The 13,695-nt window shown below is 41.6% G+C and overlaps 1 protein-coding gene across 1 annotated transcript in view; it reads left to right on the forward strand.

The window, feature by feature from the left end:
* nucks1a (nuclear casein kinase and cyclin-dependent kinase substrate 1a) overlaps positions 1-13,695 on the forward strand; it is a 46,928-nt gene that overhangs the window by 19,874 nt on the left and 13,359 nt on the right. Inside the window, exon 2 of the mRNA XM_061728205.1 lies at positions 4,188-4,237. Coding sequence (XP_061584189.1) covers positions 4,188-4,237 — 50 coding nt within the window. The remainder of the gene's footprint in view (positions 1-4,187; positions 4,238-13,695) is intronic.

The raw sequence follows: 13,695 nt of genomic DNA on the forward strand, positions 1-13,695 counted from the left end.
GAACGCGTACGCGACCTGCAGTTCTCGCTCTGGCCGCTAGTATCGCTGTTCCCGGTCTGATCCCAGCTGGCACTGCTGCTCTCAGCTGGAGAAAGTTCTCCATGCAGGTTAACTTCCCCCTTGTTAACTCACTTTAACTTCACTTTAATTTTACACCAGAATGTTTTTGTTTTTTTTAATTGAAAGATAGATACAAACAAAGCACATAAAAGTCATATCAGAATTACAAACTTTTGCCTTGGGTTGAGCAACATCAGTATTACAAAATATACACTGAGAATTTAATTATTGTACAACATAAAATAAAAAATAACTCACAAGGGCCATCTTATATTAAATCATATCTTTCAAGTAAAGAAAACAGTTTAAGGGCTTTCTTTTCTTTAACAAGACTCAAGGACTTACTCAAGAGCTTTAGCTCATTTCTCCAATGGGTCAAACATGGTTTGGTCTTAAAAAAATCTACATTTGTGAATGAAGAACTTGTCTTCAACAAAATAATAGTATTGTAGTCTATTCCACCCATTTTTTGGAAAATCATATTAGGAACAATAAACCAGATGGAATGTCTATTTGTAAGGAAAGATTTTAACCATTTCAGTTTCAAGACACCATTCATAATATTGAAATCAATCACATTCAACATCATCATAGTTTTTTACCATGTTAATCTTTCTTATATATTGACATCTATTTCTCCATATGAACTTAAAATTAACTGGATTTATTGTTTCGTCATTCTTGTTGAGATGGGTAAGGAGAATGCCGGATAAATTAGTCTGGACAAACTATCCATTTTTGATAATAAGCAATAATAATAAGATAAGATAAAATAGTCCTTTATTACTCCCTCAATGGGGAAACTCACGTAGCACACAGACACATACAGGGAAGGGGGTAAACAAGTAATAATAAATAAGTAATAAAAATTAATAAAGAGTAATACTAATAATAATAATGCTGTGGTTTTATATAGCTCCTTCAAGGCACCCAGAGCTTTACAGAGATCATTATTCATTCATACACATTCAGTGTTTCCCCTAGAATATTTTTCAGGCCCGGTGGTACCCACTGAAAAAATCCTAAACAGACGAGGCGCGTGGGACGGAATATTGGACATGCAGCAATATAACAAAGTTTTACATAAAAAATCATTGTAGGCCTATATTGCTGAATGATATCACTTCAATGAAATCATTAGATTTAATCTAACCTTTAACCAAAGTGTCATGGGTCTGAAAGGTCTGACCCATATGAGCATTGAGCACATCTTTTCTATATATTTCAGAGGGATCTCTATGAAAACTCTCTGGGATGGTCCTCTTTTAACAGCTGCTTGTGCTGACGGCATATGCCACAAAACATCCCTATTCACAATTGAGATTATATCAGTTATAAATAATTTAAATATTGTAGAAGTTTTTTTTCCCGTTTGGTTACAGAGTTACATGCATTTGACTGGGGAAAAAATGAACCTTTAGTGGTTCTAGTGGAAAGACAATCTATTGTCTGTGTTATTTTCATAATTATTGCTTACCAAAAAAAGAAGCTCAATCAGAACAAAAATGTAAGCTAAACAACAAATTGGAAATGTACCATGGGGACTGTGGTACAACCAAGGGCTGTATTTATGGTTATTAAGCCATTAGGGATCCCAGCCAGATGTTCTGTGTTTTAGATGTTGTTTTTTACTGGGTCACCAGTCGGACCGGTGTCAGCGACGGCAAAGGCTGATTTATGGGCCGCGTTACACCAACGCAGAGCCTACGGCGTAGGGTACACGGCGACGCGCACGTACGGTGCGTGTCTCTGCGTACCCTACGCCGTTGGTGTACCGCAGAACCATAAATCAGCCTTGACGCTCATACATGGCTGGTGCTAGGACCCCGCGGACGCATGGTGCGTCGTCCGGCTGTGTTTTCCTTCATGCTTCCCTGCAGCGTCTCATGCAAACACAAACACACGGACCTGCAGAAACATTTCTTTATATCATGTTGTCTGTCGCCCGCGATATTTTTTCTTTTTTTTTTGGCTAGCTACAAACTCTATACATCCCATAATATATAATAATATGCCAGCACTCTCAGCAGCGTTACTAGGCAACGAAGCAGGTTGACTCACGTTGCAGAACAGCTGCAGAGGCTCCTAAACGTAAACGATCATTGATTTTTTTTTTTTTTTAGGCCTGGCGGGGGGTCTCGTTGGCCTGGCGGCCCCGCCAGGCCTATATAATGGTAGGGGAAACACTGACATTCTCCCCGGTGTTAGCTCCGTCTGCAGCCACAGCTGCCCTGCAGACTGACGGAAGTGTGGCTGCCATATCGCGCCAAACGGCCCTTCCGACCACCACCAAACATTCATACACATTCAAACACATTCACACGATGTTATAATCTCCTACATCATCCAATATTGTCCTGTAAACTTGTTCGTTTTTCTAATCTGCTGCCGCTGCTGCTGCTACTACTTCTGCTACTTAATATAAGTAGCTTTTCCAACTGTTGCTCTGCTTGCTGCCCCCTATCGGTCACCACCGGTATGACGGGCTCTCGTCGTGTGGTACGCGAGGTACGCTGGGAGCCGAACAGACACGTACGCAGGGTACGCAGGCACCAACGTAGAGTATATTCCCGCCTTTAATGTGTGGAAGCAGAGAGACATCAACAAAATTCTTTCACTATAAGCGGCGGGCGTCTTTCGAACGCAATTATGTAATTTTTATGATGGTAGAAGTATGAATTATTGAGGTCACTACAAATACACATAACCATGTTATATACAGTGCATATGAATAGATAAGCCTGGGATGAGGGTATTTCAAATAGGTGTTTACACATTTGTTTGTTTTTGTTGAGGACTGCACAATTTTATATATACACACAAATGGACATATGGTTACGTATGTATAATTGACTGAATAGTTGACTGCTTGTTTAACACTTATATTGGTGTAGTTACATAAGTCGGAACACCTACAGTTACATGTATGTATGTTTCTATATATAGATAGTATTTACATGTTATGTAATTGATGTGAATCCCTCAACGCTTTGTTCCACAAAAGTAAAATCAATATTGGGATATTAAACGGCGAGGTTGTGAATGAGTGAATGAGTTTATAGTTTTCACTACTCTAGCAGTGAAAACATAAAAAAAGAGATGTGTAATATATTGTCAAATGTTAAGGATTCATTTATTTATTTATATTTTTTTTGCTGTGCTCCACCTTCATTTACTCTGGCCTTGTAACATTTATACTCAATCTTGGACTTCTGTTATCATTTCGATACCAAATGTATTCAAATGCATACTGTAGTGACTATTAAATTAGATATATCATTTTCAAGCAGAAATTTCAACAAATAGACTTAGTTGGATGGGGGTTGCTTAATAAAAGCATAAATTCACAAAACAAGCTACATAATGTTAATGTCAATTGAAATCCAGCTTTTTGAATTTCGTTCATTAATGTTATGTTTCTACTGCTAGCTATATTGTTCAATCACAGTACAATTCAGATTTATTTAAGACCTGATTTGACAGTCTACATTCAGTGCATTACATCAGACTTTCATGTAAGGAACCCCCCTCCGCATGCATGTGCACCAGCAATGTAAGACATCAGATATGTGAGAGTCCACAAAGCGTCTTTGAGTGCCCAGAAAAGCGCTATATAAATAAAATGTATTATTATTATTATTATTAGTAACCCGAAGCAGGAAAGTTGTTGTTTTACAATGCAAGTAATAACTGATTTTATGTTGCCACAAAGGAAAAAAACTTGTCTTGCCAGATGTAATATGCATTGCAACTTTTTTTTTCCAAAAACTTGTCCTGTTACAATGGTGGCTTTAACTTGCCAGGGGTCAGCTCTTCTCTTCCCTTTCTAACAATGTGTGTTATTTGAACTATAGTTGTCTGCTGTGTTGTCAGGCCTTTTCTGTACATGGGCAAATAAGACCTGGAAACTGTGTCCAGTTCAGTGCCCTATAGCAAGAGACTACTAGTGGCTTCTCAGTCCAAATGATATCCAGACCTTCATACACAGCTGACCCGGGCCAAATCAGTAGATATAAAATGCAATATCTTTGCAGCTGGCTTCCACTCTTCAATGTACATGCTGTTGTATCAGGTGAGGACTGTGAAGTCACTCTGTAATCTGACACAATGCATGTATATCTTTACAGGAACAGAAAAGTGGTGAATTACTCACAGTTCAACGAATCTGACGATGCAGGTGAGCAAGTTTCAAAATATATGTATACAATTCTTGTGATATGTTTATATATTTTGCCTTAGCCTTGAATTAATACTTTGATCACACCAGTATGATGATTCTATATGTCTACATTAAAACATTCTTGTTCATACTGCATTAACATATGCTAATTTTAACTAACTTCCATGCAAAAAGGGGGAATAAGTCAAATTGACCAAAACTGTATTTATTAAACAGTTACTAAGCAGGGAGTGGCACAAACATAAAAAGTGTCATTTCAAAATAGAAAGAGCACGTTGCATCTCTGACTCCCGTCTGAAGAACATCTGCTAAGATCATGTTCTGGTCCTGGTTTTACCCGGTTTTACCTGGTTTTACCAGGATGAGCTGCTCTGAGCAGGAGGGCCCTTAGAGCACCTTTTATATTATTGTAGGTGTAGGGACTGCAATGTTTCATCCTCTCCTCCTTTACTTTGCATCACTTTCACTTACTTTTAGCAATATGACGTCATATAGTCTTGTTTGACTTTGTTTCGATGATAGTGATTGATTTCATGTGGCCACATTTAAGCAACACTAGGTGACGTTTCTCAGCTCTGGAAGAGAAAGGCTCGGCTGCACACGGACGCATGTTGCACTGAGCAGATAGTTGGAGCTGCATCAGCGCGGCGTGAGAGGAGAAAACATCCCCTCCCGTCTTTACTAAACCGTCCCAGTGAGGAGAAAACATCCCCTCCCGTCTTTACTAAACCGTCCCAGTGAGGAGAAAACATCCCCTCCCGTCTTTACTAAACCGTCCCAGTTTGCTTTGAAAAGAGTCCATCGCGCGTAGCAACCGCGAGGATGAGCTCACTTCGCAAACCGGCCACGTTTGGGAAAGTTAAGTTAAAGTTAAAGCGGGGTGGAAGTGACCGGCGGTCCCGGACAGCAGCGCTGACACCAGCTGCTGGTCGTATAACGATGCACGCACGACAGCACGTGACTGACTTATGTGACTAGGTGCGCTTGTTTTATGTCTATGCATGTAATTTAAAGAGCATATTCCAGGTTTGAGACCCCTGTGAATCAATGTGTAGGAAAATAATGTAGCAACTGAATTTTCATTGAAATACGCATAAATATATACTACAGTGACCTCCGGAGTAGGGTACGGCATAGGGCTGCGCGTCGCCGCGTACCCTACGGCGTAGGCTCTGCGTCGGTGTAACGCAGTAAACGGCTGTCAAGAGCAGAGGCCATTTATTTAATAAATAGCTTGGAGGACAGATGGTGGATCATCTGTAGTTCTGGGTCGCACGTTAGACGTCAGACTCAGAGCAGATTTGTTGTTGTTTTGGAGAATAATGTGACGTTCGAAAACGCAAAACGGCTTTCCGTCTCTGTCTAGTAGGAAAATAGGAATAGGAAAACGTAGGAAAATATCTTCGGTTTAGCAGATACCCGGCTACGTGTGTACGGGGTCTGCACAGTCAGATGGGGCAGAGCTGTGGAGACGTCTCCCTGGTGCTGCGTCATATGATGCGGTGTTCGAAAAAAAAAAAAAACATTTGTAGGAGCTTGGCTAAAATCAGCCACTTTTTCCTCTGAATACGTGCCCTTATGTGTTGTAAAACATATTAAATCCTACATTAATTTCTCACATAGTCATTTTCACATAAGCTCAGGTATAATTTTTGAAAAAATTCTAACCTGCAATATGCTCTTTAATTCCCGCGGCTAAAAGCAAATGCGTGACAATGTATACTTGAATATTCACGATATAGTCATTTTGTACGTTGCACATAGTAGAAGCCGAGATACATCGACTATACTCGATATATTGCCCAGCCCTAGTTGTGAGTCACAACTTTGAAAATTTGATTAGTGAAAAACATAAACAGTCCTTTTAATTCAGCATTGAAACATATTGGGTATGGATAGAAAGACATCTACTAGACCTCACCAAGTAGTCTAGAATAGATCTCCTTACAACACCAGAGCCCTAGAACTTTTCAACTACCTCAGTGACTTTGATAATAATAATAATAACCAATAATAACCACTTTATTTGTCAGTATACATGGAAACTAGGCCTGTCCCCTTGAAGTCGACGGCTCGAGTCAGTCGAGGAGCCTGGCGTCGATGCGCATTCCTTGAGTCGAGCCGTCGTATTTTTAGGTAAGGGGGGTTGTGCACAAACTGCGCATGTGCAGTATCAGCAGGAGCTACATGTGAAGTGTGTTATGCGGTGAAAGAAAGCCGCAAGTAGTGGTAGTTTATAGATGTATTTAATTTAAAATGCTTAAAACAATGTTCATATTACTGTTGCATGCACTGTATGTTCACATGGTTTAAATAGCACTTGGGGGAAAAAGGCCAAATTGATACTTAAACTTGACTTTAATAACAACTTAAATAACGAGTCCTATGGACTGGTGACCTGTCCAGGGTGTAACCCCTGCCTCTCACCTGAAATGAGCTGGGATAGGCTCCAGCAGACCCTTGTGACCCTGCAAAGGATAAAGCGGGTATAGATAATGGATGGATGGATAACGAGCCGTCGACGCGTCGCATTAAACTCCCTGACTTGAGTCGACCAGCTAAATCCTGCGTCGGGGGCAGCCCTTATAGAAACACACTGAAATGTATCCTCTGCTTTTAACCCATCACTAGTTAGAGTAGTAGCAGTGGGCTGCCTTTATTCTGGCACCCGGGGATCAATTAGGGTTAAGGCCTTGCTCAGGGACCCAAGGTGGTATATTTTGTTATATCTTTGGGGCTTGAACCTGGGTCCTCCAGACCCAAGCCCACCTCTGTAACAACTAGACTACCACCCCCCCCCCCCCCCCCCAAATTGTTATTTTGGGTCCGGTGTGAAATACATCTTAATGTAGATTCACACCGAAAGCGTCAAAAATCACCTGTGGTGGCTCGGGACGCCTGCATCGCGCTGCTTGCCAAAATCTGTCGACGCCTGCAGTGGGCGGGGCTTTCAAGCTGCTGCAGAACTGGAGGAACAAAGTGCATATAGTCTACACATATCTATATATAAGCGTGCACATCTTCAGTTTCCTATTTCACCATAGATCACACTTTGGGACACCTTTATATTTTGGCATTGTTTCCGTGTACATAAGAGTGAGTTTGATATTCCTTAACAAGTTTGGTCCTGGATCAACATCAACCATCATCGTTGGTCCCGGTGAAGCTGCAGTCTGTCTGCGCTGATCACTGATACATTGGGTCGGAGCGGATTTGGTTATATTGTTTAAACTGTGTTTTGTGATTAATAAGCACGGTTTTTAATTATTTTGCGTTGGATGGATGTAGCAAATAAAATCGTTCGGACCATCCAGCTCCTCAACCATCAGTTACGTGTTTCACATGTAATCGCAGTTCAGGTAAAAACGGCAGTCAAATCAACAAAAATGTCAGTTTGCTGGATGAAATATATTAATTCCTGATAAAATAAGTTTGTTAGTGCACAGCTCTGCTCACAAGTATAAGTTTTTGTGTACACGAAAGTACAATCTGCATTGAGGCTTCGAGAATCCCAGTCTGTGATTGGACGCTGCCTTGGCGTCGCCGCTGCTCATTTGCATGAAGTTGAGATTTCTCAACTTCATATTGACGCTCTGGACGCCTCCAATGCGCTGTTCCCGATGCTTCCTAAGCCTCCCGCAGCGCGCTTTCATAGAAAATGAATAGCAACCAGACGCCTGTGGCGCTTTTGGTGTGAATCGACGGTTACTCTATGTATTCATGGGATTAAGGAGCGTCTTTAAAGCCTGATGAAATGATCACTATTAGTCAAAAGCAATCCATCTCCAAAATGCAGTATTGGGGAAGCACTGCTTTTCTGCCTTTTTCTGAGCAGATTGAAAGATATTTTCTATTGGCTCACCCTAGTTTTTGCCTCGGCATTAGCTGAGGCTGCAGTCCACTGCCTCCAGAGTCCTAGTGGCCAACAAAGTTTTGGGACTTCTTCATCTTGACTACCTATAGCACTAGTGCCTGAAGATCGCCACCACAGCAGACACCAAAGACTTAGCTCTGGTCAGCTGTCTCAGCAATGTTGGCACAGAACATGTTTACCCAGCCCACCCTTACCCATTTTCCACCAAACCAACTTACGAACCAGCTGAGAACCAGTTTGGTTTTCCACAGCTCGGGGTGCTAAGGGGAGGCACGTAATTACGTCACTGCAAACGTCAGTTACGCCACTGCAAACTTCCGTTTCAGTTGCGTTTGCATTTGTGCAAAAGTTGACGCAACAATAACGTATTTGCTTGCTCCGCGTAGCACCTCCATGGACCATATACCTAAAAGACAGGTTGTCTCAGTGTTTCCTCTAGGAATTTTTTCAGCAGTGGGGGCATGCTTCCCGGGGGGGTGGCGGCGGCGGCGGCGTAAATGTACGGCGTACACAAATGACCACTTGACAGCAAATGTAACTTTCAAACCCTATTTATTGGCTTTTATCCCTGAACTTTTGAAGAACAATCCCTGAACAATAAATAAATGTTACTTCAACTCTAACCAGTTGAAAATGTAAAAAATAAATAAAAACAATAACATTAAATAAATAACATGTAAACATCAGCTAGATGAGGCTGTGTAGACTCAATGACAAAGTTTGCACCCAGGCTCAGAGCACTTCATTTTCCTTGGCTTTTTAAAGAAGAGCTCCAAGGCTCTGTTGTAGGGAAATTCTCCCAGAGTTGGCTCATTGATACTTAGCAGCATACATGCTGCAAGATGATCCCCCTGCAGCTTGTTTCTCAAGTCAGTCTTCACCTACAAATAGAAACAATAATGAGATTGTTTCCTACACCCTAATCATTTAAAATTAAATTAAAAAAAAAAAAAAAAAAAGTAAAATCCCAAAATATATGTACCGTTTCTGATTGGGCGGGCACTGCGCATCATTTTTAGACACAACAAAGAACGCATACCGCAAAAGTTGTGTCCGGGTGGAGGGACCCGGCGTCCCAGCAAAATGAGAAGAGAAAAAAGAGGTGTTCCGAACAGCACACACAGCGCACTAAAGGCTGAATTATGGTTCCGCGTTACACCAACGCAGAGCCTACGGCGTAGAGTACGCGGCGACCCGCACCGTACGTGGAAATGCAGTCTTTTTTTTGCTATTAAAACATGATTTGTAATTAGGGCCCGAGCACCTTCAGTGTGAAGGCCCTATTGTATCTGTAGGAATTTTTTTTTTCTTTTTCTTTTTCTTCTGACGAAAGGAGGTCTTTTTTGCCCCCCTAAACGTGCCCAAAAAGTCACCAAATTTTGCATGCAAGTCAGGCCTGGCGAAAAATTTGATATTTAATGGTTTGCATTAATGGGCGTGGCAAAATGGCTCAACAGCGCCCCCTTGAAAACTTTGTGCCTCAATCCCCACAATACGGTTTGACGTACATGCACGAAAATCGCTACACACCTGTATCAGTACACAACTTAAAGAAAAGTCTCTTGGCGACATGGCCGAAACCGAACAGGAAGTCAGCCATTTTGAATTAATCGTGTCACTTTGGCGCAATTTATGCCATTCCTTCGGCAGTTAATACGGCCCGAACCGTAACGTGCCCCCAAGTGTGTTATACATCAAAATGTGCGTCTCCATCCTGCGACAACACGCATTACTTTTCTCTTTCAAAAGCGTTACCGTGGCGACGCTAGACACCAAAAAGCGCGCCCACCCTTCATCTGGTTGGTTCAGACCGGAAAAACTTTGCGCCTCAAGCCCCAGAATACGGTGTGACGTACATGAACGAAAATCGATACACACCTGTATCATGTCGCAACTTAAAGAAAAGTCTCTTGGCGCCATGGCCGAAACCGAACAGGAAGTCGGCCATTTTAAACATTCTGAATTAATCGCTTAATTTTGGAGCAATATGAGCCATTCCTTCGAGAATTAATACGGCACGACCCGTAACGTGCACCCAGGTGTGTTATACATCAAAATGAGCGTCTCTATCCTGCGACTACGCGCATTACTTTTCTCTTTCAAAAGTGTTAACGTGGCGACGCTAGACAGCAAAAAGCGCGCCCCCCTTCATCTGATTGGTCCATATTTGATAGTTCCCCAAAAGTCACCAAATTTTGCATGCAAGGCAGGCCTGGCAATAAATTTGATATTTTATGGTTTACATTAATGGTCGTGGCCTAACGGCTCAACAGCGCCCCCTAGAATACTTTTCTCTGCCATAATTTTTGAATGGTTTGACGTAAAGAGTCGTGGGTGGTGTCATGGGACTCGGTATTGAGTCCTTGACCATAATTGGTGAAAATTAGCCCCGCCCCTTCTTCTGATTGGTTGTCCCTATTTCCTGCTATAACATTTGAATGTTTTACAATATACAATACAACTTTATTTATAAAGCACTTTAAAAACACCAACATGGTCCAAAGTGCTGGACAGGCAAATGAAAGACAACACACCATAAGGCACAGGGCACATAAATAAAACAATCATGACAAGTTAAGTCAATAAAAAGGATAAAATAGAAGATAAAAGAATAAAATACTAAAAAGGATAAAATAAGCACAACTGTCTTGCTAAGTGTTAAAAGCCAAGGAGAAAAGGTGGGTTTTAAGAAGAGATTTAAAAACAGACAAAGAGGAGGCCTGTTTGATTTGCTGAGGCAGGTTGTTCCAAAGTTTTGGAGCTGCAACAGCGAAGGCGCGGTCCCCTCTGAGCTTTCTATTAGTTTTAGGCTCTCTCAGGAGCAGCTGATCAGCTGACCTGAGAGAGCGACTGGGGGAATAAGGGTGTAGGAGCTCAGAGAGGTACGGCGGGGCAAGACCATTCAAGGATTTAAAAGCAAATAAAATAATTTTAAAATGAATCCGGGACTGTATGGGCAGCCAGTGGAGGGAAGCTAAAATGGGGGAAATGTGCTCAAATTTGCGAGTGCCAGTTAAAAGGCGTGCTGCAGCATTTTGGACCATCTGGAGACGGGAGATGGAAGAAGCACTAACCCCCACGTAGAGGGCGTTGCAGTAGTCCAGTCATAGTTTTTGACATAGAGAGTCGTGGGTGGTGTCATGGGACTCTGTAATGAGTCCTTGAGCTTCTTTGGCCTTAATTAGCCCTGCCCCTTCTTCTGATTGGTTGTCCCTATTTCCTGCTATAACATTTGAATGTTTTGACATAGAGAGTCGTGGGTGGTGTCATGGGACTCTGTAATGAGTCCTTGACCTTCATTGGCCTGAACTAGCCCCGCCCCTTCTTCTGATTGGTTGTCCCTTTTTTCTGCTATAACTTTTGAATGGTTTGACATAGGAAGTCGTGGGTGGTATCGTTTCTGATATGCTTATGGGGGGCGGTGGCCGTGAGTGCGAGGGCCCGTTCATCGCTGCTTGCAGCTTTAATGTGAATTTGCAACACTTACTACAAATAATGTTTTTTTGACGTGACATCAGATATTGCGCATGCTCTCTGTGAAAGGATGAGGCAAATCGGGTCGCAGCTGCTTCAACTGTGCGATTCCTTCACGAGGAGCGACCAGCATTTCAAACATGCTTGATTTTCTTGCGACCTCACGATTTGTGATCGGGAGCTCGTCGTGAGGTGTTAATCTCTCGTCGTTACCCCACGTACACTGCACGAGGCACGAGCAACGATTGGGTCAAAATCGGGCCCGATCAAAAAAAAGTCAGCGCTCTCGCGAGTAATTAACTCCAATAGGATCCCCCAAACACCCCACTCCCTCCCCTCCCCTCGCCGTTGCGCTCATCATCACACAGGTTGTGCTGTGAAGGTGGAGAGATGCGGCGATGGTGCATTTGTGACAAAAAAAAAAAAATTATAATAAAACATTTTTTTCAGGCGTGGCGGCTATGATTTAGCAGTGGCGGGCCGCCACTGCTGAATGAATGTAGAGGAAACACTGTGTCTCCTCCACAGACCACTGCTGCTTTGCTGTATCCATATTAATTCGTTGCTTATTTGAAAATGTCGCCGTCTCCCAGTCTTGCTATTGCCGTTGGTCTTAACAACTCCACCCCCCTCTGCTTACGTAAGCGGTTCTTTCCTCTAGCCCAGCAAAGAGTTGCTACCTTGGAACTGTGTTTTCTGGCCCAGAGCCAGTTCTTTGTCAGAGGGAACAGAAAGTCTGGTTCCAAACTGGCCCAGAACCAGTACTGGAACTGGTTTGGTGGAAAAGGGGTCCCTGAGATGCAGTTGAATTTAGGTCTGAGGTAAAGATTTTTTCATCCTAATACTCTCACATACTCCCAGTAACCTCATTTGTGCACACCGGCTCTTAGCAGCATCCTCCCCCACCAAGTGGTGCTTAGTTGACAGCTAAACTCTTAATCTTAGTACCGGTACCCAAATGTATGAACCTAAATCTGAAATTTAACTATTATGAATTTGATCAGTGGGTAATCATTGTAATCAGTGTATCATTTGTTCTTGACTATATAGTTATACAGTTATTGAAAAATAGATAAATAAAAACAAACAGGCTTACTTGATTATATATGGTAATTCTGTTTGTTTCTGATGACGAAGTGATCTCCATAATCTTAATGAACCTTTGAATACTTTACTCCTCATTGCATCAGTGCTGTAGAAAAGATAGAAATATAACATCACCTTCTGCTAATGTGGGTACCATTACCGTAGTGACCATTAGCATACACTACCTTGATGGACTGGGGGCATTATGTATCTGACCATATCTGACAGTACATATTTAACAAAATAATTTCACACACGGTGGCCTATTTTTATCTGTTTTTTTTTAAAGGATAACAAATATAAAAACAAGCTACAGAGGACAAATGGCAAAATGATTAAACTATCAAATTGAAAGGGATTAACTAAAGGTGAATAAATTACTATTATACAGTAAGATTATATTTAATTTCTCACAGTAGTTATAATATAGTCCAATCACAACTTAAATATGTAAATTCAAAAATGATAATAAAGAAGTATCATAATTAAGATTGATTATATTCAGCACCTGAATGAGCCCAGGCTTTTTGACTGTAAATGGACACTGTATTTTTAGCCATGTCTAACACCGCTGCACTTGCCATGTTTTTCCACCAGGTTGTCATGGTCATTTTATCATATTCCTGGAATTCTGCAGGAAAATGATGCAGTCAATGTTGTCTGCATTATTTTAGCTTGCATTTAGTGCCAGACATTCTCTGACTCATTTAAGATGGTGATATAAATTAGTCGCCCTGCTGCATTTAGCTGGCAAACCCGGCAAACTTTGCAATAGCAAGCAGTTTGTAAAACGGTGGAAACACAAACCACTTCCAGGCAACTGACCTTTGCCTGTTTTGGGATTCTATTCAGTTGTACCTTCCATTCACTTTTTGTTTCTTTTTGTGGCGATGTCATAGTATAATTGTGAAAATTAAAGGGAAAATACATTTTTTTCCTGTTTTAAACCGGATTTAATTAATAAAAATCGATTTAGGTGTTTATTTCAGACACAGCCTCTGTCTGAGTCATCTGCTTATGA

Source organism: Cololabis saira, chromosome 8 (genome assembly GCF_033807715.1).
Source record: "Cololabis saira isolate AMF1-May2022 chromosome 8, fColSai1.1, whole genome shotgun sequence".
NCBI classification, from domain to species: Eukaryota; Metazoa; Chordata; class Actinopteri; order Beloniformes; family Belonidae; genus Cololabis; species Cololabis saira.